General features: G+C 37.5%; 1 protein-coding gene across 2 annotated transcripts in view; it reads right to left on the bottom strand.

Moving 5' to 3' along the window:
- The window catches only part of LOC150075908 (TGF-beta receptor type-1-like), a 674197-nt gene that overhangs the window by 170780 nt on the left and 478834 nt on the right, over positions 1-24583 (bottom strand). For both annotated transcript variants that reach the window (XM_090388117.1, XM_090388116.1), the window contains exon 2: positions 21149-21266. In XM_090388117.1, the coding sequence (XP_090244243.1) occupies positions 21149-21266 (118 nt within the window). The remainder of the gene's footprint in view (positions 1-21148; positions 21267-24583) is intronic.

Raw genomic sequence — 24583 nt, 5'->3', positions numbered from 1 at the left:
CACAAAATAGGCCGTAACTCGGAAACAACTATCTCGACCATATGTTTATATAAACTCTATTTTCGTTTGTTTTTAGATCCTGACTATATCCTTAAAGTATGGCACATATGTTACGAAACATCTTGTAAAATGCCATTTCTTATTCTTTCTCAATTTTTTTTTTAAATACTTTTAATCCTTCAAAAAATTCTTCCGGTTTAGCATCAGACCCGGCTTCCAGAACTGTTTTTAGCTTTTCATCAACTTTAAAATGAGTTTTACGAAGATTTCTTGATGTTTCTGAACAAATAATAGTCGCCTGAGGCCAGATCTAGATTGTACGGGGCAGGGTGGTTTACTTATTCAAATCCAGATTCGTGAATTTTGGTCTGTGCAACCGGCTTTATACACAGGTGCATTGTCGTGGAGAATGCAAAACCCGAGGACCCAACTTTCCTCGTTTTTTACGGAATTGCACTTCTACTTCGGCTGCCATAATATTCCCCTATTATAATGATTTTAGGTGTGAGGTAAACAATTAACAGTCCTTTTGTGTAGCAGGAAACAGGCAAACACTTCTTCAGCTGATGGTTGGGCTCGAAACTTTTGCTGGGTGTGAGATTCCCCCCGCCCCCTGCTTCTCTACTCTGTGGTTTCTAATTTGAATTTAAGATAATAAAAATGTAGCCAAGTTTCACCACCAGTCACCAAATGGTTAAAAACGTATCTGGATTAGTAAGATTTAATTTTAAATTCTCTTTTGATGACTCCATCCTCTGATGTTTGTATGAATGGGAAGGTTTCTAGGAACCCGTCTTGCACAAACTTCAGACATTCTCAAATGCACATGTACTATTGTTAAATTGCTTCCATGAGAATTCTTAAGTACATTTTCAAGTTAAGACACTAATTCTTCTGTTTTCTAAATTTTTCTTCAACAATGACAATTGCTTCAGAACATCGATCTGACCTAGGATCATCCTCAAACTGACCATCTTGCAACAGTAGCATAACTAGGCGATACTTTCCCAAACACTCTAGTCATTCTTTCACGGATTTCTTTAGATTTTTACCGTCTTTGGTAAAAAGTTTGATTACTGAACGATGCTTGTTTTGCTGGGTATTCAATTCTTTTTCCACCTACCAACGTAAAAAAAATAATAATAAATTATTAATAGATTTTATATACCCTGTTCTCAGAACTTCTTAGCCACTCGCCGTATTTTATCTTTCATTTCTGTCCGAAAAAAAATTTATTTAAGATAGATGAACGAGTTCAAATACTACTGAAGAACGTGTAGTGGGTAAATGGATTCATAAAAGATCAGGAACCGGAAAAAACATAAAAGATGTATGAGACCGCTTCTGTGACAGATTTAACAAGCAAGTTCTACCAAAATAGTCAGTACTAAGATGGAAATAAGCTGTTTTCCACAGAATTATTTTGGACAAAAAAAAACAAAAAAAAAAAAAAACAGAGACCTAAGAAAGAAGAGACATACATCAATTGCCAAACTGGTTCATAACTAGCTCAGGAAGTTACCTGGTATTTCAAGAACCGCAATGAAAAGGCACATGAAGGGCGATCTTAAATTTAAATCTTTTAGGCCTCTGTTTGTCAACGACCTATTGATCCTGACTTAACTAGAAGAGTCTTGATCCATCTTTCTCTTTTACTGCATTATGAAGATTTATCAAAAGTATGTCCCTCAAAAGGTGTAAAAAAAAAAAAAAAAAAAAAAAACGATACAAGACAGAGAATCAGGACGTGCGTCGAATCTTTCTGTGCAAAAATAAAATAAAATATAATGGCAACATATAGGTGGATCTCGTAAAGGGTCCTCATAAAATACACCCTCCTACTAATATTTCAATCAGGAAAATTTTGTTACATAAAATTCGTTTCACTTTAACTTGGCGGTTTTCAAACTTCGCGATATTGCGATCCTCCTCCAAATAAAACTAATGATTTTATTTGAGTTGGGGCAGGACACCAAAAAATATACTCTAATTACTTGGAAGGGGGAGCTACGTGATTATTCATTATTATGTTAATGAATTGATAGGCACTGCACTATTATATTACATGGTAGATTAAGTAATTTATTATCGAAATGACACAATTTAAAGGAACAGAACCACCTCAATGCCAAACACAACTATATGGCTACCTTTCAGGAATTCACTGTTTCCCCGTCTTCAGGCCTATGGTATACAGAAGGTTGAGGAGTGTTACTAGAAGTTTTCAATTTGATAATGACAATTGATTCTTCTAATTATACTATACTCCTTTACACGTACAATTGTCGTATAATTATTATACTTTTAAATTTAATTAACTCATTAATGAATTAAGGTAGTTTATGAAAAATCCCTTGAGTTACTCTCTAAATTATACGACGATTGTACATATAAAGAAGTATATTATAATTAGAACGTATTCTATTGTAAATAATCAAATTGTAAACTTGTAGCTATATACCCCAGGGTGGCCTGAAGACGGGAAACAGCGAGTTCCGGAAACGTAGTCATAAATAGTTTTAAGTGTTTGGCATTGAGGTGTATCATTTCGATAATAAATTACTTAATCTAATGTGTGCATATAGTAATAGTACATAAGAAACCACGAATTATATGCTTCCCTCCTCACAAAGGTAAATCTAGTTGACATTTAAAGTTATTCCAACTGTCAGCCTCAACTACCTGTGAAGGCGACCTATTCCAGCAATCCACGACTCGCTGACTAAAAGAAAACTTCCTGCAATCTAATATAAACCTCAAGCCCCTTAATTTAAATTTATGACCTCTAGTTCTGGAATTCTTTATAACAGTGAAAATTCCACCTTCGTTCATTTTACTAATCCCTCTCAGAGCCTCATAAACCTCAATCAGGTCATCTCTGAGGTGCCTATTTTCAAAGCTCTGTGGCCCACATACTGTAATTAGAGTCTCATCACATGATAGTCCTTCTGCCGATCTCACCATTCGAGTTATGCTCTTTGGACTCTTTCAAGAAATTCGATGTCTTTTTTCAGATGAGGTCCCGATACTCGAACACAGTATCTCTACAGGATAGCGTTTGATAAATCACCGATAAGCAACCATGGGCTTTTCTGGCTGCTTATTTACATTGTTCAGAAAACTTCATATCTGCCCGTATTGTAGCTCACAGATTCCTTTCTTTCTCCACTGTTTTTAATTAAACCCCACCAAGTGTATCATTTATTTATGGATTGCTATTCCCCAAACCTTACATTTAGCAGCATTAAAGCATAGCCGCCACTTCTCTGACCATCTGTAAAGTCTGTTCAAGTCATCCTGAAGGAGAGCTGCTTGGCGCTAACCATTAACAACTCTACCAATCTTTTAGGTGCAATACTCCCATTAAAAAAAAAACTTGCAGAAAGCGTTTCCCAGAAGGTTAAGAGACCATTAAGATAAAATAAGTTAGAATTAATTCTAATAAAAAAAAGGCACACGAACCCCCGCAAAAGCGTAAACAGAAATGTAAGTCAAGATATATTATGCTTTAGTCATGATTTCCCACGTTTCAAGCATTCGCTCCAATCAATAATACGATAATAAGATAAACCAGGCATTTCAGTTTTACAACAAAACAGAAAAACTTAATTCACGCGTTCACAGTAATTCCCATTCTGCTCGCCACACAGGCGGCACTTCCGAGAAACGACATCTAATTTTATTACACCATTTCAGTGAAAATCACGTTGATCAACTGGTAGGAAGTTCTGTGGCGTACACCCCTTTTAAGCAAAACTAATTCGTCGGTGCAGTCTCTTCCGCATGTGACGAGATGTATTCACAGAATGCGAAGTCTCCGATCAGGATCATTTTCATTCAAGAGGATACACAAAGAAGCTTTTGTCGGAGGTGAATCATGTTCTTTGTAAGATGCAATGTGCAACTGATTTTAAAATCCAAGTCACGTTCATTGCCTTACTTTCTTACCTGTTCTCCGGAATAGCTTTCATGCAGCGAATCACTTCTTGTTCGAGAATTTCCAGACTTCTTCTTTTCTTTCTTTGTCCTAAGACTTACTGATGTCAAGTGCTTCGTCTTGGTTTAATTCCTTTATAAAAAGGTTAAGGATGGTGAAATTCATTCCAAAATTTGGGATTTTCATGGTCGTTATCAAAATATAATGATCCAAGCTGGTGTTTCTATCTTTCAGACCGAACTCTATCCTTCACAAAAGCATTCGACTGATAAATCGCATATCCAGCTTGTTGCTGGGGATAGAGGATAAGGGGTTTAACCAGTTCTCCCACATGTGACTCTACATGGTGCTCCTGTTATTGTTGTTGTAATTATAGGGTTTTAGACGCATCAGCGACTAAGGCCATATTGCTCCGCGTATATTGTCTGTGTTCTGTGGTCAATTTTCTGTTTGATGCACAATAAAATAAGATTTCTGGGATGAGAAACCATGCTGCTCTCGCCTGAGACCGACTAACTCAGCCACGTTGTGAAAAAGGCCCATAAAAATTTATCACGTCATTGACGAGACTCGAACTCAGGTCTTTTCCACCGGGTGTGGGGCGGACCGCGATTCTATTAACTGTGCTACCCATGAGGGCTGATGCTCCTGTTGTTGTTGTAGGGGTTTGATGGCGCATAAGCTCCTTTGGCTATAATTCGCCTATCCATTTATTATATAAAGAAATGAGAACAGTGCTCCTGTAATGGTAAACGTGTATTATGTCTAGGAGGGTGTTCGTTATAGTAGCCACCTCTTTAGAGCCTCTATTCGTAATAACGAACTTTCACTGTAACGTCTGTGTATAACGAAATATCTGGACCTCATTATTTTAAATATTCATACAGATGTTTTTAGTAAGTTTTTAACCAAGTTCGTACAATTGCATACATTACCGGTTACACTTGGGGGAACAACATATAATTTAGCAATGAGTTATTGTATAAGGAGGTATTAGTAATACCATATAGTACAAGGAAGCCACAGGCTTTTGCTGCACCATATGGGTGTTTTACTGCACGCTGTGGCAGTACTATGAGGTATTAAAGTTCCAGCCATTCTGTCATGAACACGCTCGAACCTTATGATATGGTTTCAGTGACACGTTCAAACATGTCTTGAAGAAGAATTATCGGCTAAGCAGTTATTCAGCCAGTCTCACGAAAATTTTTAATTCCCATATGATTGGCTTACTTTGTAACTTGTATGTCCTGAAATATCTCTGCATATTCTCTAATGTACGGTTAAACCTACATCAAAGACTTTATTGTAGAGCGAAAAAAATGACACAGCTTACTCAGGAAGGTAAACTCGTTAACTACGAGTTGTAAAAAAGCCCATAAAAATTCATCACGTCATTGACGAGACTCGAACTCAGGTCTTTTCCGCCCTTTGCGTTTTTTTTTTATACATCGCATGACACATCGCACGTATTTCTATGCGTGCGATGTGTCATATCATCTGTCGTTAAGTTACCAATATACACGAAATTATGCGCTGCTCCCTCAAGTATAACCAAATATATAATTAATTGTATGGGTTCGACGAATATAACAAATTTATTCAATAATTGATCAATTCAGTTATTTTTCAGACTAATGCTGTTAATTTATTATAAGTTTTACAAAATTCTCTTCCATTCCAAATTTTTTCTTATCACTTATTAAAAATTACAATTCCTATCTTAAAACGCAAACCTTGCAGTATTTATATAATTTCTATTTTATTTTATTTCTTAATTTTTGTTTCTCATTTCAATTTTCCGGTACATGTCTTTCGTAAAACTCTCATCATCGTGAAAGTAGCAATAATGTTCCACACGTCACTCTCCAGCAAATAAAGATAAACTTATTACTAGATAAGAGTAGTTTTAAGTGTTTTCTAATCGAAATCTGCCTGACGTGAAAGTTAAATTTTCCACAATGTACCGATGTGGTACACTGCGGATGGGAATGCGAATCGTTGAGCGTGAACATTAAAGTTTAACCCACTTCTACTTCATACAATTATAACAACACTATTAATCACAATAACTTCAAGTTCCCACCGTTAGCAAACTATCAGTGGATGGAGAGAAATTGCAGGACACAATGAAGGAAGAAAAAAAAAAAATACGTTTGCTTTTCCCTTTTTTTTTTTTTTTTTTTTTTTTGGATGGCATGTTTTCTACATTTACATTACGGAGCCTGGAGGGAGTACTTTCTTCTACTGCTGACTTGTGGGAAATGTTTGCGACTTTATTGCTACTTTTTGCTTTGCCAAGGACACACTAACAAGTAAAGCAATCTCTTGTGGCACTATAAATATTCTTAAGAGTACAAGACACAGACCTTAAGGGACAACTATGTTTTTAGGTTTAGTTCTTCTTGACGATAAGCAGATAAAATAGCGAACATGGATAAATAAATAAATAAAAAGAAAAACGCTTGAAGCAATAAAAAAATGATCACGGAACTGACCGATCAAGATAAGAAAAAAAGTAAAATAAAAAGTGACTTGACAGTGTAACGGATCTACTTATAGATGTGAATTCTAAATAACTGGCACTTATTATAAATAACCAATTCGATAATTGGGAAGTGATTCAGATATTTAATTTTGTATACCAAAAAATACGAACATTTGTATTAAAAAAGCACCCATCTCAAAGATTTTAATGACTGGAAAGCAAGCGGTTCTTCAACATCTCATATTCAAGAACGAAGCCATCGTTCTCTTAAGGACGACTGTACGGAAAAATAGGACATCCAGTGTGCAGCAAATAACATCTGAATTCAAGCAAGCCCGGACTTCCCTTTTCAACCCGTACCATGGCCCAGAGAATTGAAAAAATTGGGTATTGGTAGTTTCCTGCCTATTCGGAAGCCAATTATTTCAGAAATAAACGGAAATCAGCTTGTAGTGGTGTCGAGAACGTCGTGGTTAGACAGCGGAACAATGGAAGAAAGTCATGTGGTCAGACGAATCACGATACACTGATGGCAGGTAAAGAGTGTGGCGAGAACATCACGAAGCGATGGACCCTGCTTGCCTTGTTAAGACAATTCAAGCTCGTGGAGGTGATATCATAATATGGGAAATGTTTTGTTGCAAGGAATGGGTCTGTTGATACAGGTGGAAGGTCGAATGTCATCCAGGTAGTACCTGAATTTTGTATCAGATCTATTGCACCCTGCAATGTTGCACTTTCATCCCGAAGGTGATTGCCACTGTATGAATGAAAATGCAACAGCGCATCGTGCAAGAATAGTTCGGAGAACATGAAACGGATTTCCACCGTCTTCCCTGGCCCCAATATTCACCTGATCTCAAACATATTGGGAATGTGTGGGATGTGCTAGAGAGAGAGAGAGAGAGAGAGAGAGAGAGAGAGAGAGAGAGAGAGAGAGAGAGAGAGAGCTATTCGGCAACGAAGTCCTCTTCCTTCAACTTTGTTTGGCGCTAGTGTGTGTGTGCCCCCATAGATCAAAGTATAGAAACACACAAGGAAAGCATGCTGGTATAAAAGCTTTTAATAAATGAAGTTAACACTACATATTATTTTTTCCAGTGATTTTAGGAATACGAGGGGTCGTCAATACGTATTTATCCTCACCTAGAGATATGAGTTAGGGATTTGACATTATGTATATATTACTAAATGTCATAAGTTAACGTATATTTATTTGTTTTCTAGATCCATCGGTTATTGATCTAGAACCATGAATACAGCGGGAGAAGCAAACGAATCCATGAAGAGATGAAACCTATGTATGTGTATGAGTGCCCAACATATGAAACTGAAAATTTGGAAAGGCCAATTCAGGTTTTGAGAAAGCAGCGTGCTCGATGATTCAAGAGAAAAGGTAACCCATTCTCACCCACAGACCCTGCTCCTGTGGCTAAAGTAGAAAAATTAGTCCTTCAAGACAGAGATGTGGCTACAAATTTTATAGCGAATGAAGGAATATTAGCCATGTTTGCCCCATAACAGGAGTTGCTGCACATGTCTAAGGTGGCAGCCCGATGGGTTATGAGATTGTTAACATCTCCTCAAAAGCTCCATAGCAGTGTTCCGCACAATTGTTGGAACTGTGCAGAGAGAATCTTTTAACTGAATCTTATTGTGATGACAGATGAATGGTGAGGACATTACCGACCAAAGAACAAACAGATGAACAAACAGAACCGTCCATCTTCACCAATCCCCCAAAAATCCAAGGTTCAACTGAAAGTATTCTAAAGGTGTCACCCTTACAAACTCGGGGTTTTCCGTCCAGCAAGCAGACCACTAGCAATTTACAAACAATAGATACAGCGCAATATGGCATAATAAGCCGTTGATGCGCCTAAACACCCAAAAACATCCTTACAGATTACCTACCAAAAGACAACATCATCACTGATGCGTACAACGGAAACCTAGTGGAAAAGTTAAGAGAAGCTATCAAGTTGGAGATTTTTGGGAGGAAAACCATACTACCCTAGCCTGAGACCGACTAACTCAGCCACGTTGTGCAAAAGCCCCATTAAAAATTCTCTCACGTCATCGACGGGACTCGAACTCAGGTCTTTTCCACCCGGTATGGGGAGGATGGCGATTCCACCAACAGTGCTACTCACGAGGACTATCCACAAGGGCCTCACCTTCAGAGTTCTTCCTTAAAATGAAGACACTGTTATGGGGCTGCAGATTTAACACTAATGAGGAGGTAATTAATGAAGTGGAAGCCTGGTTTTATGATCAAAAGTGAGGAGTTCTTTTCAAGAAGACGCCTGAAAGAGCTTATCTATACACGAAAAAAAATGTCTCTAGAAGGTAGCTACATAGAGGATGAAATTGCCAGCCAAATTTTAAACCCCTAACTGAAATAACTCTAGATGAGGGTAAATACTTATTTACCTCCCCTGGTAATATAAACTTGGGAACAGATCATAATCATTTCGCCCCGCTCCCATAGTCTAATACTGTTTCTTAAATGTGAGGAAGCCAACAGTAGTTCCAATCTATGCATTCGAAAGATAAATTGCCTTCTTCGGTGTTGAAAACTTTTAAAGTAAACATTCCACATATATGGTATCCCAGAAACCCACCAGACTCTATATATTTTTAAAATTTTTTTATTTTTCTTAATGTATAAACAACAATCCAGCTGAATACGTAAAATAAGGCATGGAAATTGTTCAGTCTGCGCTAAGGAAAATCATGGAAATTGTTCAGTCTGCGCTAAGAAAATTCATGGAAATTGTTCAGTCTGCGCTAAGGAAAATCAGGGCACTGTTTCACTGTATTTTATTCGCTGATTAAACGGGTAGATTTTATTTTTTTACATTTTTTACTTACGTTCTGAATCTATCCATATATCTGTTTATTATTTTTTTGCACAAAGGCCATGGAATTTGTGCAATTTATTCATAAGTGGCCAATAAGCCACCATCGGAAAAGCAATTTGCCAAAAGAGCCGGGAAGAAATTAACTTACACAAAAAAGAAAATTACCTACGCACAGGCTGGATTACTTTGTATAAGTCCAAAATTAGTATAATTATTGACTGAAAAATCCTCGAAGGTCGGGAACTAGATACATGAATAATTCATATACCGGTATCTATTTCCGATCAGATTTCAAAATATATTTATTTGTTATTAAAAATATACAAAATAAAATCTAAACAACTTTTTTTTTCCCTATCTCTCTCACGTATTCTGCTCACTGCCTCCTTGCAAATGTTAGAGTTGATAAAAGTAACATACAGCTGCGGAAAGCTGATGTGTTTTTTATTTTTACTTCATTATATAGGGTGTCCATAAATTATTCACGTGATTATGAAGCTCAATTAAAATTTGTTGTAATAGGTATGTTAAAATGGTTTGCTGCAGTTATCAAAGCACCTAAATGAGTTTTTTCTCTCTCATCTGGATGGCTGCCTTGATACAAGCAAGTATTGCGACAGTACAACATTAATTAAAATGGCGACAGTGCAAGAGTTAGCAATTTGCATTTGTGGCTATGGGATACCAAATCTCCAGCGACTGTAAAGAGATGTTTTCAACGAGAATTCCAGAAAGATCTACCTAAGGAACAATCAGTGAGGCGATGGTGGAAAAAGTTTCAAGAAACTGTCAGTGTGCAGTACCAGAAAGGAGCAGGTAGGCCTAATGTATCTGCAGATAAAATTTCGGAAATTGAGGAAATGTTTACCCGAAGTCTTACAAAATCTATCAGCCGGGCAAGGCTGCAACTGCAAATAATGCGAGCACATTGCACAGGGTGGTTCCCAACAGATTGAAACTTTATGCTTACAAAGTGGAAATCGAGAAGAATTCGCTGTTCACATTCTCAACAGTATAGACGAAGATGAGCAAGCGTCTGTTAACTCTACCAGAAAGTCTGTCTGGTAGAGTTAACAGACAAAATTTTCACATATGGGGATATGAAATCCCCCACTCAGTTAGTGAACACGAGCGTGATAGTTGCAAGGTAAACGTGTGGTGCACACTGTCTTTCAGCCAAGTGATTGGGCCATTTTGTTCCCATGAAAACCCTCTGAACTATAATAACAATAATAATAATTATTATTATAACGTCCTATATGGTTGGTCTCGGCCAATTTGTCATTAAACTAATGCTATTTTATGAACAATCGATATAACGCCCTGCTGATATAACCACCGTTTTCTAATTCCCCCTGGGGGTGTTGTTATATAGAGCTTCAACTGTATATATATAGATATTTGATGGCTTTTTAACCTTATATTTTTTATTCTAAATTAATTATTTTGATAGGTACTTTATTATTGTTTTACAATTTAATTTCGGAAATTTCACCAATCTTTGTATTTTAAATCACAAAACTAAAACTATCATAGATACATTAGGGTAATGCAGACTTCCCCGATCAGTTTCCAAGTAAATTTAAAAGAGACGAATGAAAACAATTATTCGTTTTCAATTAGTATTTTTTCAGTGCTTAATGTGACCACTTGATTCAATCGTATTATAAGAAAGAATTTTAATCGGTATTAATCAGCTAATTCAATTGTAAGCCGAAATTCTGAAAACGTCTCAAACTGCTCCAATGAGATTTGCTGCTTTACTTAACCTGATTGCTCTGACGCAGAAATAGATTTTTTTTTTTCCCTTGTTGACGAATAAGTTATCAAATGAAGTGAGCGCCTTCCATTCGTTTAAATTTTTCGATAATATAAAAAACACAATGCTTGTTATGAAACTTCCTGTAGATTTTGGACATTTTAGCACAAGATACTTCGCCACTCATATGGTTTTAATATCGATACTTACTATGGTCAGATACATTCTTGGCAGTATTTCTGCAATGACCATATCATCTAAAATTAACTGTAAAGTAGGTGTGCCATTAGATCTATACAGTAAGGGGAAGGCTCTCAGGTGCTCTCTTGCGAAAATTGGGTAGTCAAATTTATGTGCTGTATGGAGAGTTGAGATTAGTACTTAATACACGGTGGTGGATCATCTGACTTCAGTAGATAGGAATGAGTCCAATTCGAAGTAGCAATGATTACCTCTTCAAGCCTATTTTACAAAATACTTGTTTTCCATTTTTGAACGAATTACTCAACTGAAATTCACCTGATTGTTGAAGGTTCCATTTTGCTATATCCATTGGAACAGCTCTTTGTAACTGCTTTTTTATGAGCCCGTACTGTATGAGACAATGAAGGCAGAAATAATATTAACTATATCCTTCGCTCTCGATCAACTTGGTCATTCCCTTGATCCTTGCATGCCAGGGATTTAGCAGAATCTAATAATTTCGTTTCTGTTGGCAAGTGTTTTCAGTGTGATTTGAATCCGTTTCAGGAGGGAGCGTAGAGTATGGATCTCTTGTTGGGGAGTACATTTTTCATTGGAAGAGGCTGTGTAAATAAAATTAAGTGGCAAGGTTTGGAGATATATTGTGTTTATGGCCATTAAATAATATACGTATTGTCTCTATAATTATTATAATTTTTTTTTATGAAAATCACAAGCACGAAAGGTATTAGAACCTATACTACTTAATACTGTGCATGGGTTGAAGTTTGAGAAACTAAAAGAAGATGCTTGTTAACATTTGACTTGGAATTTCTGTAGATTATAATTTTCAGGAAATACATATGAAGGGAGGTTGTTCAGGAAAACGAAAATTGAAGGAATAAATGAGGAAGAAGAAGAAGAAAAGATGGCCCTGTGAGTTTGAAGTTGGACAGTAAAAAGATGCTGACTGGTTGCGGCACGTGTGAAGCTATTTCAGAAGAACAGTGCCCATGGAAAAGGCATGCAGCCGAAACAGAACGTCTATAAGACAGAGAGCGGAAAGACTGTTAAAGATATGTCATTAATTAACCTAAATGCCCTCTTTTGAATGGAGTCTAGCAGCTCCAGTGAGGTTCTGGGGGCGCCGTCCCAGATATGGGAATAATATTCTATGACAGGGTGGATTTGCGATTTGTATAGAATGAACAGCTGTTTGGAAAAAAGTAACGCCGAGAGCGAAAGAGAAATCCAAGTTTTTTAGATGCAAAGCAAGCAATATTTGTGATGAGCTTACGCCAAGAGACATTAGAAGTCAGGGTAATCCCCAATAGTAATATGTGATCTTGTCTGGTAATCAGAGTGTCATAGAAGATAAGCCTAGGAGCAGAACTGAGACATAAGACACTGAAATACAAGACAGGACTAAGTTTTAGAAGGATTGAAATCAATTAAGTTATCTTTGCCCACTGGAGAATTACCTGGAGATCAGCATTTAAGGAATAAGGATATTCGAGAAGTTGAAGCTGTTTGAGCAGGGCAAGGTTTCTTTGACTGGAAGGTGGAATGCAATGCGCAAATTTGCATATGTGCAAATCATCAGCAAATCTATGGATAAGATTTTAGGTCAATGGAAGAACGTCATTCATATACAAATTCAAATTACTATATTAAGGTCACCCGTAATTTTTTACATAAACCTGTATTTGTGTCTGTAAATTGCGTGTGTTCTCTGGTCGATTTGCTTGTTTTGCTGGACGAAAAAGCCCCAGTTTATTGGGGGGGGGGAACCTTGCTATCTACGCCTGAGACCGACTAATTCAGCCCCTGATACCTCGCGTCGTTGACGGGATTCGAACCTGGGCCTTTTCCACCCGGTGTGGGGAGGACGGTGACAATACCACTCTGCTACCCGCGCAGACTGTCATTCATATACAAGAAGAAAAAGTGGGAGAAAGAACCGAACCGTTCGGAACACCTGCATTATTGGAGAAGTTAAAAGACAGCCATCTGCCACCACCAGCAGCGAACAGTCAGAGAAAAAACTGGATACCCAATTACAAAAAACAGAGGGTAAACTATAAAATGGAAGCTTATGTAGAAGATCTTTATGTCAAACACGATCAAAAGCCGTTGAAACGTCAAGAGCAACTGCTTGAATTTCAGCAAACTTTTCCATTGAATTTGTCCTAAATTGTAAATCACAAAAGTAAGGTTTCTGGCTGTAGCTGTGATTAATAATACAGGCAACCCCCGTATAACACGGTAAAGCTTTAACACGATTGATAAATTGCGGAAATTCTCGCACAACACGGTACTTATATAACACGGTTTCATTCTAACGGTTAGAGAATTTCGGTAAACCAAGCATAACAGGGTATTTTTGAGCTTTTGTGCGAGGAAAATCTTGCTTAGGCCTCAGGTAGCCGAGTGGTGAGGAGCGCGAGTGCAGTAGCACACGCTCTTTGAGTGGACCGGGGTTCAAGCCCGTGACTACTAAATACGATTAACATTTGTATTGATTGATTGATTTATTGTAAACTCCACTGATCCCGTGGTAGTATAAACAAGAACATTTTTTAAACCCTAGTATTTTTGCTGTTATGAGTATTGCATGAAGCATCCATGTAAAATTTACTTATTTTCGCTGATTGCAATAAAGATATTATATTTATGTTGGGTGTAATTTTTCAACATTTCCACTCTTTTTGAATCCCCGTATTGACTCGCTAGTCAAAAAAAAAAAAAAAAAAAAAAAAGAGAAATCCTTGTATTTCATTTTGTTGGGAAATCCCCGTGTTACGTTATGTGCTATTGAACTTGTGCTTGTTGAATTTGTGGAAAAATCTAGATTTCCAAGTTTTATTACTATTGGATAGCATACCAGGCCATCCAAAATATTTAAGTCATCCAAAAGTTGAAATTATGTCCCTAACAGCACAGTTGTACTAGGTTAATACAACTTCTTTTATTCAGTCATTAGATCAAGGCATTACATCCAACTTTAAAACTCATTACATCAGAAAATCGTTACAATGAATTTTGGAAAAAATTGATTCCGAATCCATTGAATTAATGGAGGCATGGAAACATTTCTCAATTGTGGACTGTAACAGAATCATAGCTTTATCGCTGAAAGAAGTAAAACTGTCAACAGGTGAGTGTTGGAAAAATGTATGGCCATAGTCAGTTCATTCATGAAATATGATCGAACAGGCAGAAAACGGAATCGGTGCGATAGTAGAACTCGCTACTGAAGCCATCGTGGGTAGCATAGTTGATAGAATCGCCATCCTCCCCGCACCAAGTGAAAAAGACCAGAGTTCGAATCCCGTCGATGAAGGGAGGAATTTTTATGGGTCTTTTTCACAACGTGGCTGAGTTTGTCGAGCTCAGGCGAGGGTAGCATGTTTTTTTCTCCCGGAAACTCGGGTTTTTCGTCCAGCAAAACAGAAAATCGACCTCAGGATACACGCAATTTATAGACAGTATACGTAGAGTAACATGGCCTTAGTCGCCGATGCTCCTAAAAAAATAAAGATATGGTTACTGAAGAGGTTCAAGAATTACTGGTAGAAAATGAGGCTGGCGAAGCGGATTTGGTGGAAATGGCATCGGAGGTAAAACAGATAGATGCCGAAAAACTGTGTGAGGATGCAACATACCGGAAAGAGATCTTCCAGGATTCGTACAGGCTTACTGAAATATGAATCGGCTGCAAAGTACTAAAGAATTGTGAATAAAAGTGAAGCTTTCTGCTTTAAGAACAATAATCTGTTGACTGTAAAAATATACCTTCTGTAACAGTTATGTTAATATGTAAGTTATATGTGCTGTATAATGTATGTACAGAATCATTAATGTGTAAATACTGTATATATTAAACATAAAATGTGTATATAATATTTCGGGACGAGACTACGTGTTCAGTATATGTAACCCACTGCACGTAGTATCTCGTACCCTGATATGTACTTAGCACCCTCCTGGCACTTTGCCGTCCCGGGGTGGTTTCCTTATGGAAATAAACAGATAATAATAATAATAATAATAACATTGGAGGATGATAGCGCTGATGAAAATTCTAAACTTCCGCCGTCTCCCCCCCCACGCGCCACCCCCATTCTTACTCTCTGGTGGGGCATGGGCATGCCCCACTGTAAACTGGAGCTGTCTTCTCTATCGGCTCCATGTCTCTGCCTTTCCCCCCAGTCTTCAATCTATTCACCCACTCTACCTGCACGCAAGTGAATGCCCTACATGATCTAAAGTAAACCATCTAAAATCACCTTCGCCCACTATTTTCGGCCTCTCATTTCTATCGCCTCCCTTCCACGCGAGTGCATAAAGGATATATATATATATATATATATATATACACACACAGGGTGAGTCACTACCAGTGCGACAAACTTGCAGGAGGTGTAGGGGGCACAAAGACGAATCAGAATCACATAGCTTTGCAGGGTCCGAAATGCCTTCGTCATGCGGTAGAGGACATTGAACGGGAGGTCGCGTGAATTTCTACCACTGACCTTAAAAGCTACTTCTCTAACCGCATCAAAACAAAATATCACTGCATGTCCCCAGGGCTCCATCCTGGGGCCAGCTGTATGTAATATGGTACTCGACGACTGGCTCCTGAGGGACCACCCACACACTACTCAGCTTTCTTATGCCGACGACATGATTATCATCATCAAGGGGCCCCACCCGCGCCACCATAGAAACCCAGCCTGCAGTTGTTCTCTCTACTCTGTCCATATGGGCCACGGAAAATAAACTCAGTTTCCACTAAGAAGAGCAAAACCCTCCTACTGAAAGGCAAACTGGACTTCTCCAGACCTCCTACCATGCGTTTTAAGAGCCGCTCACTGAAAACTACCGATCGGTGAAGTACCTAGGAGTAATTTTGGACGATAGGAGAACTTTCATCCAAGCCATCAAAGAAAAGATAAAAAAATTACATCACTATGTTAGCACGCTTTACCCGCAAGGTCTGGGGTCTTAAAGGACCAACTCAACGCCTTCTATATTCAGCAGTATTCATACCAATTGTCACATATGGAGCTGCAGTATGGTACCACCGAATGACTATAGTGCATGCACAACGTCAAATTCAACGACTTATGCTACTACAAATGACCCGCACATGTAGAACGACATCAACCGCCACCCTACAGGTAGTAACAGGCTGCCTCCCATTGGACCTCCACATCGCTTTTATCGGACTCTCTCATGATATTAAGAAGAATAAGGAAGCTGAATTCCTCGCTATTCATACCCGTACCAATATCAAACAGGAACATAAACGTGTGAGGCTAGAATTGATAAACCTAGAGCAAACCCGCTGGAATAACTCCACAACTGGTGCAACTACTAAACTTTTCCTTCTAGAGGTAACCTACATCAACACACAACGTTCCATTTGGTTCTTCCCTAACGTCTATGCTTCCTTCCTATTAACTGGCCACGGGTGCTTCAAGAGACGCCTTCTAGAGTTCGGCGTAGTCGATGATGCCCTCTGTACCTGCGGAGAACCTGAAGACTGGGACCACATGATGCACTCATTCAATGTACACTTTGACTTAATAACGCAACTACTCCTAGACCACACTACATCACTTCGGCCAGAAACCAAGTTATTGGAATCTAACGATGCCTTCCGTGCACTGACCAATTATGCCAACGAGGTCTTTCGTCGTCGCTGGCATCACCTGCAACTCCCTAAAACTACTCCTGGATAACCTCCTCTAGACATCAACTGTTACCCAGCACCGGAAACTTCCAGTCATGAAACTGCAAATTGCGGCCAGACCTGTCGCCGCCGCTCCGTGATTCTCCATTGTGACGATCCCTGACTCTTTAATTTGAACTTTACCTCTTCTCTTCTCCCTACCCACAGTCCTTCTCCAGGACTCCCCCAACTGTATCTAGCACTCTTCCTGCTCCTTTTCGCCTCGCCTGGGGGGGGATGCCTACGCTCTGTCATCTCCCGCTGTCTTGCACTTTCCCGTCTCTTCTCTGTTCTTTCCTTGGCCCTCCCCACTCTCACTCCTGCAGGAGTGTGGACGGCCCGTGAGATGTCTTTAAATTCCCTGGTCCGGCTCCTCGTGCCAGTGGACGGATGCTGGAAGGCTCCTTCCTGGTGATCGCACCTCCCAGTAACGAAGAAGCCAGTCAAACAACACACTACTCACACTGACTGGCTTTGCAATGTTAACAGAATACTTAACGCGGATTTGTGGGAAACCACGGGACCCGCATAACAATAACACTATGTCCACTAAAAAGCATACGGTAAGGCATAAAGCTAGCCGAGCAATTAGAATCTTATTTTTTGAATGAAAGGAGCCCAAAGTTCAAAAGGGAGTGGGAATTCAAAAATGCTTAGTTCCATATGACGAAATTCACAAAGATTTATCAAGCAAAAGCAAACAAACCCAGATTACCGATTTTTTAAAGAGAGCAGAAGTTACACGAAATCTAGAAAGGTGTATTTTTGTTAGTTTTGTTAACGAAATAGTGTATTTTTGTTAGCTCCCCCTTTTTGTACTTTTTCTTAGTTCCTTATAACACAGTTTCGCATAACACATTTTATAGGAACCTAACTATCGTGTTATACGAGTGTTACCTGTATTTATATATATACGAATAATTATTTTTTTTAAATAAAACTTCCTTTTTGGAACTTTGATCCTACCTTATTAAAAATTATAAAGAAGAAATACATAAGCCATGACATTTTATAGAGGCAGTCTGTTTCCTTTAATTTATGCAATTAAATGCCATAGTAGATGAGAAAATTCACAGCATAAAGTTACTGTAGATACTGACCAAAACCATAGAAACTTTATTAAAATAAAATGTATGACTTTTTAGTGTAAATAACTGAGCTTTAGTGATTCTAGTCCTGAAGTATCAAATGTCTTGATACTCCATCACAACAAACTATTTCAACTTAACTTTTACAAACTTCTGAGGACAAACCCGTGAACGCACCAGCTGGTAATTTTTCCAGAGCACGCTATTTATACGCTTAGGTTACAATACAAGGAGCTCGGTCATTCAAAGTTTGCGAAATTTCTAGGCTTCCCCAAGATTCTGAGAATCATTTATAATCTTCACTTGCAATAACATTGCGTTGGATCTCAGTGATGCTAATGATGATATGTTTAAAACTCATGCTATTTTTTTTTTATATAATTACCTAAGTCAAAGCGTTCATATTATTCACGATTACACCAAATATTTGCATACTATTCCAACAAAAATGAATAGTTTTGCATACTATTCCAACAAAAATGTACACTATCCAGTGAAAATATTATGATCACCCAGTTTTTAGGCAATCGGCTTTGCCTCCTTGCCTGATAGAACTTATGCTACCAAGCAGGGAGGAAAGTTGTTTTAATTTTAATATATTTTTTAATATTATTTATATTTAATATATATATTTTTAATATAGTGACATATAATTAATTTTCATAAATCTAAGACATATTTGGTTAAAGAAAATATAAATATGAGAAAATATGTAATTAAAGGCAGAAACGTGCTAATGCCTATAACTGTAAATATCTGTGAATTAAGATTTATTTATTTATTTTATTATTATTTTTTTATTTGCGTTGTATTGCGTTTTCGTGAATAAATATATATATTTTTTTTGTTCTGCATACTGCACGATGCCTCCTATAAATTATACGAAATTTCAACCTGTAAAAGGGTTAACTTCATTTAAAATAATCTTTCCATCCTACCCCAAGTGTTTACAGTAGTCAGAAAACTTGAGTGAGACAGTCTCGGAAACTTTCCTGCTACTACATTTCAAACTTTAGCTACTGTAGACACTTCGAAGGGATTATTTAAATAGAATCACCTTTTAGGTAAAGGGGAAAAATCTACAAAACACAAAAAGTCTCCTCTTGGCAAGAAATGTGAAAAAGGGTTCAATTTCTATAAACAAAGTCGACAATTCGGAGTAAGAAAAAATTACAGAATTTAACAGTCAAGTAATGTTCAGATCCAGCCACGTGGAAAATAAACAAAGAATAATTATCTGGGTCGCTTTTGGCGCGTATTCAAGTACAAAGAATTTGCTCTTTCATCATCTTCGACAAACAAACTTCAACAGCTGTTTAGTTCACTGTCCATAGCAACATAGAGCCACTGGAGCAGCAGAGGTTGTGATGTGGCAATATTTCAGGTGAGTTACAACAAAACACCTGTAGAAAGCCAGAAAGAATAGAGAGACCATTCTTTCCTTTATCACCACCATAATGAAAATGCTGTGGTCTGCCATCCCTTCTCGATGGCTTCGGCAAGCCTTCGCTCTCAGGGCTCCACCTGTAAACAATAAATTCTCTACGCCTGCAGGCGTCCACACAACTATACTAAAACTACTCTTGTTAGAAGGGATATTCCATTTGGAGGACTTTTAACGGAAAATGCGACCAACTCAAACAATCTATTACCCAGAATATGAGTGCTTTCTGAGCACTCATATTCAGGAAACATAAACTGTTGTCAAAATAATACGAAAGCAGATAATAATATCAAGTGGTAGGGCCTTATGCGTCTGAAACATAACGCAATGCGTACAATACGTAACCTTCCTGCTATTATCATACTTTGGTTAAATAAAAAAATTCAAATTTTGTCTGTATGTGTAACGAAAATTCTTAATTACATTTTTTTTTTTTTTTTCGGTAATTATTTTGGTTTCAAAATGTCGACCATGGATGCTAAACAAAGCACTGTTTAATTTAAATTTCAAAATTTAGCCTCAATTGATTTACTATGTGCAGGTGTTGTTTTTAATTAATACTGCAAGAGATTAATTTATAATTAGCATCGAATCTTTAAGCTGTTCCTGTTATTGAAAAGACATCTAGAAGTATTTCAAGACAAAAATAATTTTTATGGATACGCGTCATAAAAAAAAATTGGTGAAATCCGATAATTATCATAAACATTAATATTAATTTATTTCATGGTCCAATTTAGAGTGAGAAAGGTGACAGTATCGTATCAAACTAAAAAAAGTACACTTACGTCGAAAAGTTTAGATAGATTGTTTTATCATTAGCTCAGTAAAATAAAATTTATATATATATATATTATAAAATCACGACAAAATGAAGTTAAATAATTAATTATTACTATTTGTTTACTCTATTAATCACAGAAGATTCGTGAAATGTGTTATACAGCATTTTGATTTTTATTAAGGTAAGTTGTGAGACACGTGCAGTGAAGTGAAAATAATTAATTCATACTGTTAGTTAATTACTTAGGGAAAGCTAATCAGTTATTTACTTGTCATTTCTACTATTCATATAAAATTGGAAAATTCAATTAATTTAAGAAAAAATCGAATTGGCTGAAATGTAATGCAATCCGTATATGACTTAACTTGTATTGCTACACAACTTTCAGACAAGGGTGTAGTATTGCTTTCTGAGACAATACACGCGTGCTGATGAACTTAATAAATCAGGGTTACAAAAAAAAAAAAGGAAATGTATATTAAAAAAACAGAATAAGAAATGTACAATACAATAACAAAAAACGGAAACGTACATTAAAATAGCAAAAAAGGAAATGTACAATAAAAAAGGGAATGTACAATAACAAAAAAAGGAAATGTAGATTAACAAAAAAAGGAAATGTAGATTAACAAAAAAAGGAAATGTAGATTAACAAAAAAAAATCTGAAAATTGCTTTGCAACGAAAATGAAATATAATTCTGAATAAATAACATTTGCACACAAAAAATTATAATAGTATTTTCATAAATTCAATATTATACGCAGATTATGCTCAGTTTCTTAAAATTAGTTTTAAAAAACCCTTAGTTTTCTGTGATCCAATCACAGTTTCTAACAATTGAAAAAACATGAAAGTAGCCTACCTGTAGGAGTGAGCGATGACCCCACTGTTGTCCAGTGTCGTCGACGTAAAACACAACCCGTCAGTTTCGCATGTCTGATTGGTCTCTTTAGCACAAATGTCACAATGGCATTTGAGGGCTGAAAAGGAAGAAACGAACTTTGTAGATAAAACACGTTATAAAAAGAAATATTTACAATCATTTTAACTGCAAAAATTCAAGATTAATATCAGTAATACCAACATAAGAACTAGACTGGTGTGCAAAATTTAAGGACCAGTCAGGTTTTCGCCTGTAGCTTCTCATAGGAGTGGCCTGGATATGGGAAAAGCATACCAAAGGAACCTCGTGAGGTACAGAAATGACGAAGGAAACAAACACCGACACAACAACGGAAACAAAACGGTAGAGACGAACTTTATTCAAAAATGGCAACATAGCACTGGCTGCCATGATACAGATGCATCACTGCCAAAGATGGAACAAAGGGAAGAGGTGGTCCTCAGTAGGAGATATGATCACCCCTAATGTTGATGCAGGCTTTGTACCGCTTGTCCATACTTAGAACAATGTTGTTGATAAGTTCTTGGGATAACATCGTCAATTCCTCTGTCAGCGCCATCTTCAGCTGGTGAACATTTTCTGGTGGATGTGGCTAGGTGTCTCCCCAGAGCATCCTATATATGTTCGATGGATTTAGATTGGTTAGAAATGGGCAGGCCAATCCATACGAACAATGTCCTCACTTTTCAAAAGCATATCAACAGCTGCAGGGCGATGGGGTGTGGCGTTATCATCCATAAACACGAAATGCCTCCCAGACGAGAACACCTCGATCGCCATATCGATCCCTTTCAGTAATGTTTGCGGGGCAATACCGTGCCCAACTTCTCGCTAGATTAGCTGACGTCCAGAATCGCTGCTGAGACTGAATCTATTCTCATCAGTAAAGAGTACTTTAAGTAAAGATTTTGTGGTTGTAACCTTTAGAAATAGCGCTGGTCCTTACGTTTTGCACACCAGTGTATTTTAAATGCTTTTGAGATGGTTAATAAATTTCTCATTAGCTTTAGCTATAAATTAAAGCTCCTCAACTCCACAGCATTTTCAGAATTAAAAAAAAAAAAAAAAAAAAAACAATTTAATCAAAAGAGTTCGTCAATATTTGGTAGGCACGCTATTGGAGACTATGCTGACAAGAAGTATGCAAAAAAAAAAAAAAAAGTTCCAAAAGAAACATATCCTCACCAGAGGTGTATGTGGTACTGATTTTAAGCAATCATGATGCCCTTGAGGAGTCAGTCAGTTTTATTCTGTCGATTAAGTGAATTCCGGTTGGTTTACGTTTTTCAGGATGAAATTCAATGTAACTCTCACCTGAGACCGATTAACCCGGTCAGGGCGTAGGGGAAAACGCCAACAAATATTACTTTTCCTCCATCAAGATGGGATTCGAACCACGGCCTTTTTTTCACAATGTATGGGCCGGCAACAGTTGCTGCCACTGTACGAGGGGAGTTCAAAAAAATATTTGTATTCACCCAGAAGTAGCTGTGACAGAATGATGAATTTTTTTTTTTTTTTTTTTTGTTTGACACCTTGAAATCTCTATAGCAACCACACAAATTTTGGTTTCGATCTGACCTATTCATTTTCCCCTCCTTTGCAGCGCTGAATGAAGTGAGGAGTCACAATGGGTAAAGTGGAATACAGATTAGTAATTCTGTTCCTCTTTCTGCAAGGGAAAACACTCAAAACAATCCACGAAGAAATGGTTGCTGTTTATGGAGAACACTGCTCAGGTTACAATGTTGTTGATATAATTCAAATGTGGAAGAAACACCAGTGCATGATGAAGAAATCCCAGGACGTCCACAGCAATTGCTGTAACAGAAGAGAATGTTGCAAAAATTGAGGCATTAATCTTGGAAGACTGCCGTATTAGCGTCAAAGAACTAGCTGCAGAGCTCTAAATTAGCGTAGGGATCAGTGGAGAACATCATCAAATACTAGTTGCATATGAGTAAAATGTCTGTTAGATGGGTTTCCAGACTTGTGATCCCTTACCAGAAGAAGGAAAGGGCACAATGCGCACATGAAAATTTGTCGACGTTCCAGGAAAAGCAAGACGGGTTTTTTTCATGGCTAGTCACCACGGATGAAACTTGGATCCATCACTATGATCCCGAAACTAAACAAATGCCAAAAATAATGGAAGCATGCAGAATCACCCCCTCCCCCAAAAAGGCAAAGGTGCAACCAAGTGCTGGCAAGGCGACACTTTTAGTTTTTTGGGATCAGTAATGGTGTAATACTAACAAATTACCTTCAAAATGGGCTTTAACTGTGACGGCTAAGTATTATTTTAACCTCCTCAAAGGTCAAAAGGTGTGCGCCTGCTCCACGATAATTCCCCTGTGCATTCCGCGCATGTTGCAGTGAGGTGTGCCCAAGAATATGGTTTGAAATATTCCGCACCCTGCGCCCTCTGATTTCTTCCTCTTTCTTCCTCCGAAGTCCATTTTCTTCGTAGAAAACACTCTGCTGCTGCTGATGAGGTGATTTATGCTGCCCATTCGTGGTTTAAAGGACAGTCAGAGAACTCCCCTCGTACGAGTACTTCTATTTTGATGTTACAGGCAACAAATAAAAACATTGTGGAATTCCCAGCATCCTCTGCTTAGTATTACTCTCGTGGACAGTGTAAGGACTATTCATAGAGCACGTATGCAAGTAATATTGCTATTCTTGCATGCTTTCTCCAAACTTCTTTTGACGAGATATCTTCTTTTGTTTACAGTGGTTATTGCACAGTACATTTTGCTGTTTTCCCTCAGTGTGTACTTAAATTTTGAAAAGAAATCTTTACAAAATGCCGTTTCGATCTACTTATAAACATAAAACAGAAATAAAACTACACAGTTACAAGTGTTTGTTTGAACAGGCAATTCAAAAGCACTACTACCACCACACCAATAAACAAGCCTTCTGATTTACGATTATTTTATTTTCATGATATTTCGTTCTTTCTTATGAGATATATAACACTCCTGATTGTTATGATCGGACAACGTTCATGTTATTGGAAATATAAGAGTGACACTATTATTGGCAAATGCTACTATACTGCGTATTGCACAATTTTCTTCGTCTACCGTGTTCCATATTGTACATCAATAAAGTCAGTTCATTACAATCGTGTAAGTTGGTTTCAAGTTATGTCAGTACAACGCTATCACAATGTTCTTATACACTCTCTCTCTTTACGTTCGATACTTGATCATCTAGAGATACCTAAACTTTGATAACTGCATAGAATTCTGGAGATGGAATCATTTGATTGCGTATCGTAAAAAAACAAACAGACCCATTTCTGTTAAACCAAATCGGTGGTGGCATGGTCTATAAACGTACATATAAACATTTACCGTATTTTTTAGACCATAGGTGAATTGT

The sequence above is a fragment of the Mastigoproctus giganteus genome, chromosome 13, assembly GCF_048544385.1.
Source record: "Mastigoproctus giganteus isolate SK-2022 chromosome 13, ASM4854438v1, whole genome shotgun sequence".
Classification (NCBI taxonomy): domain Eukaryota; kingdom Metazoa; phylum Arthropoda; class Arachnida; order Uropygi; family Thelyphonidae; genus Mastigoproctus; species Mastigoproctus giganteus.
The sequence above is the reverse complement of the archived record's forward strand: the minus strand, read 5'-3'. Positions and strand labels throughout refer to the sequence as shown.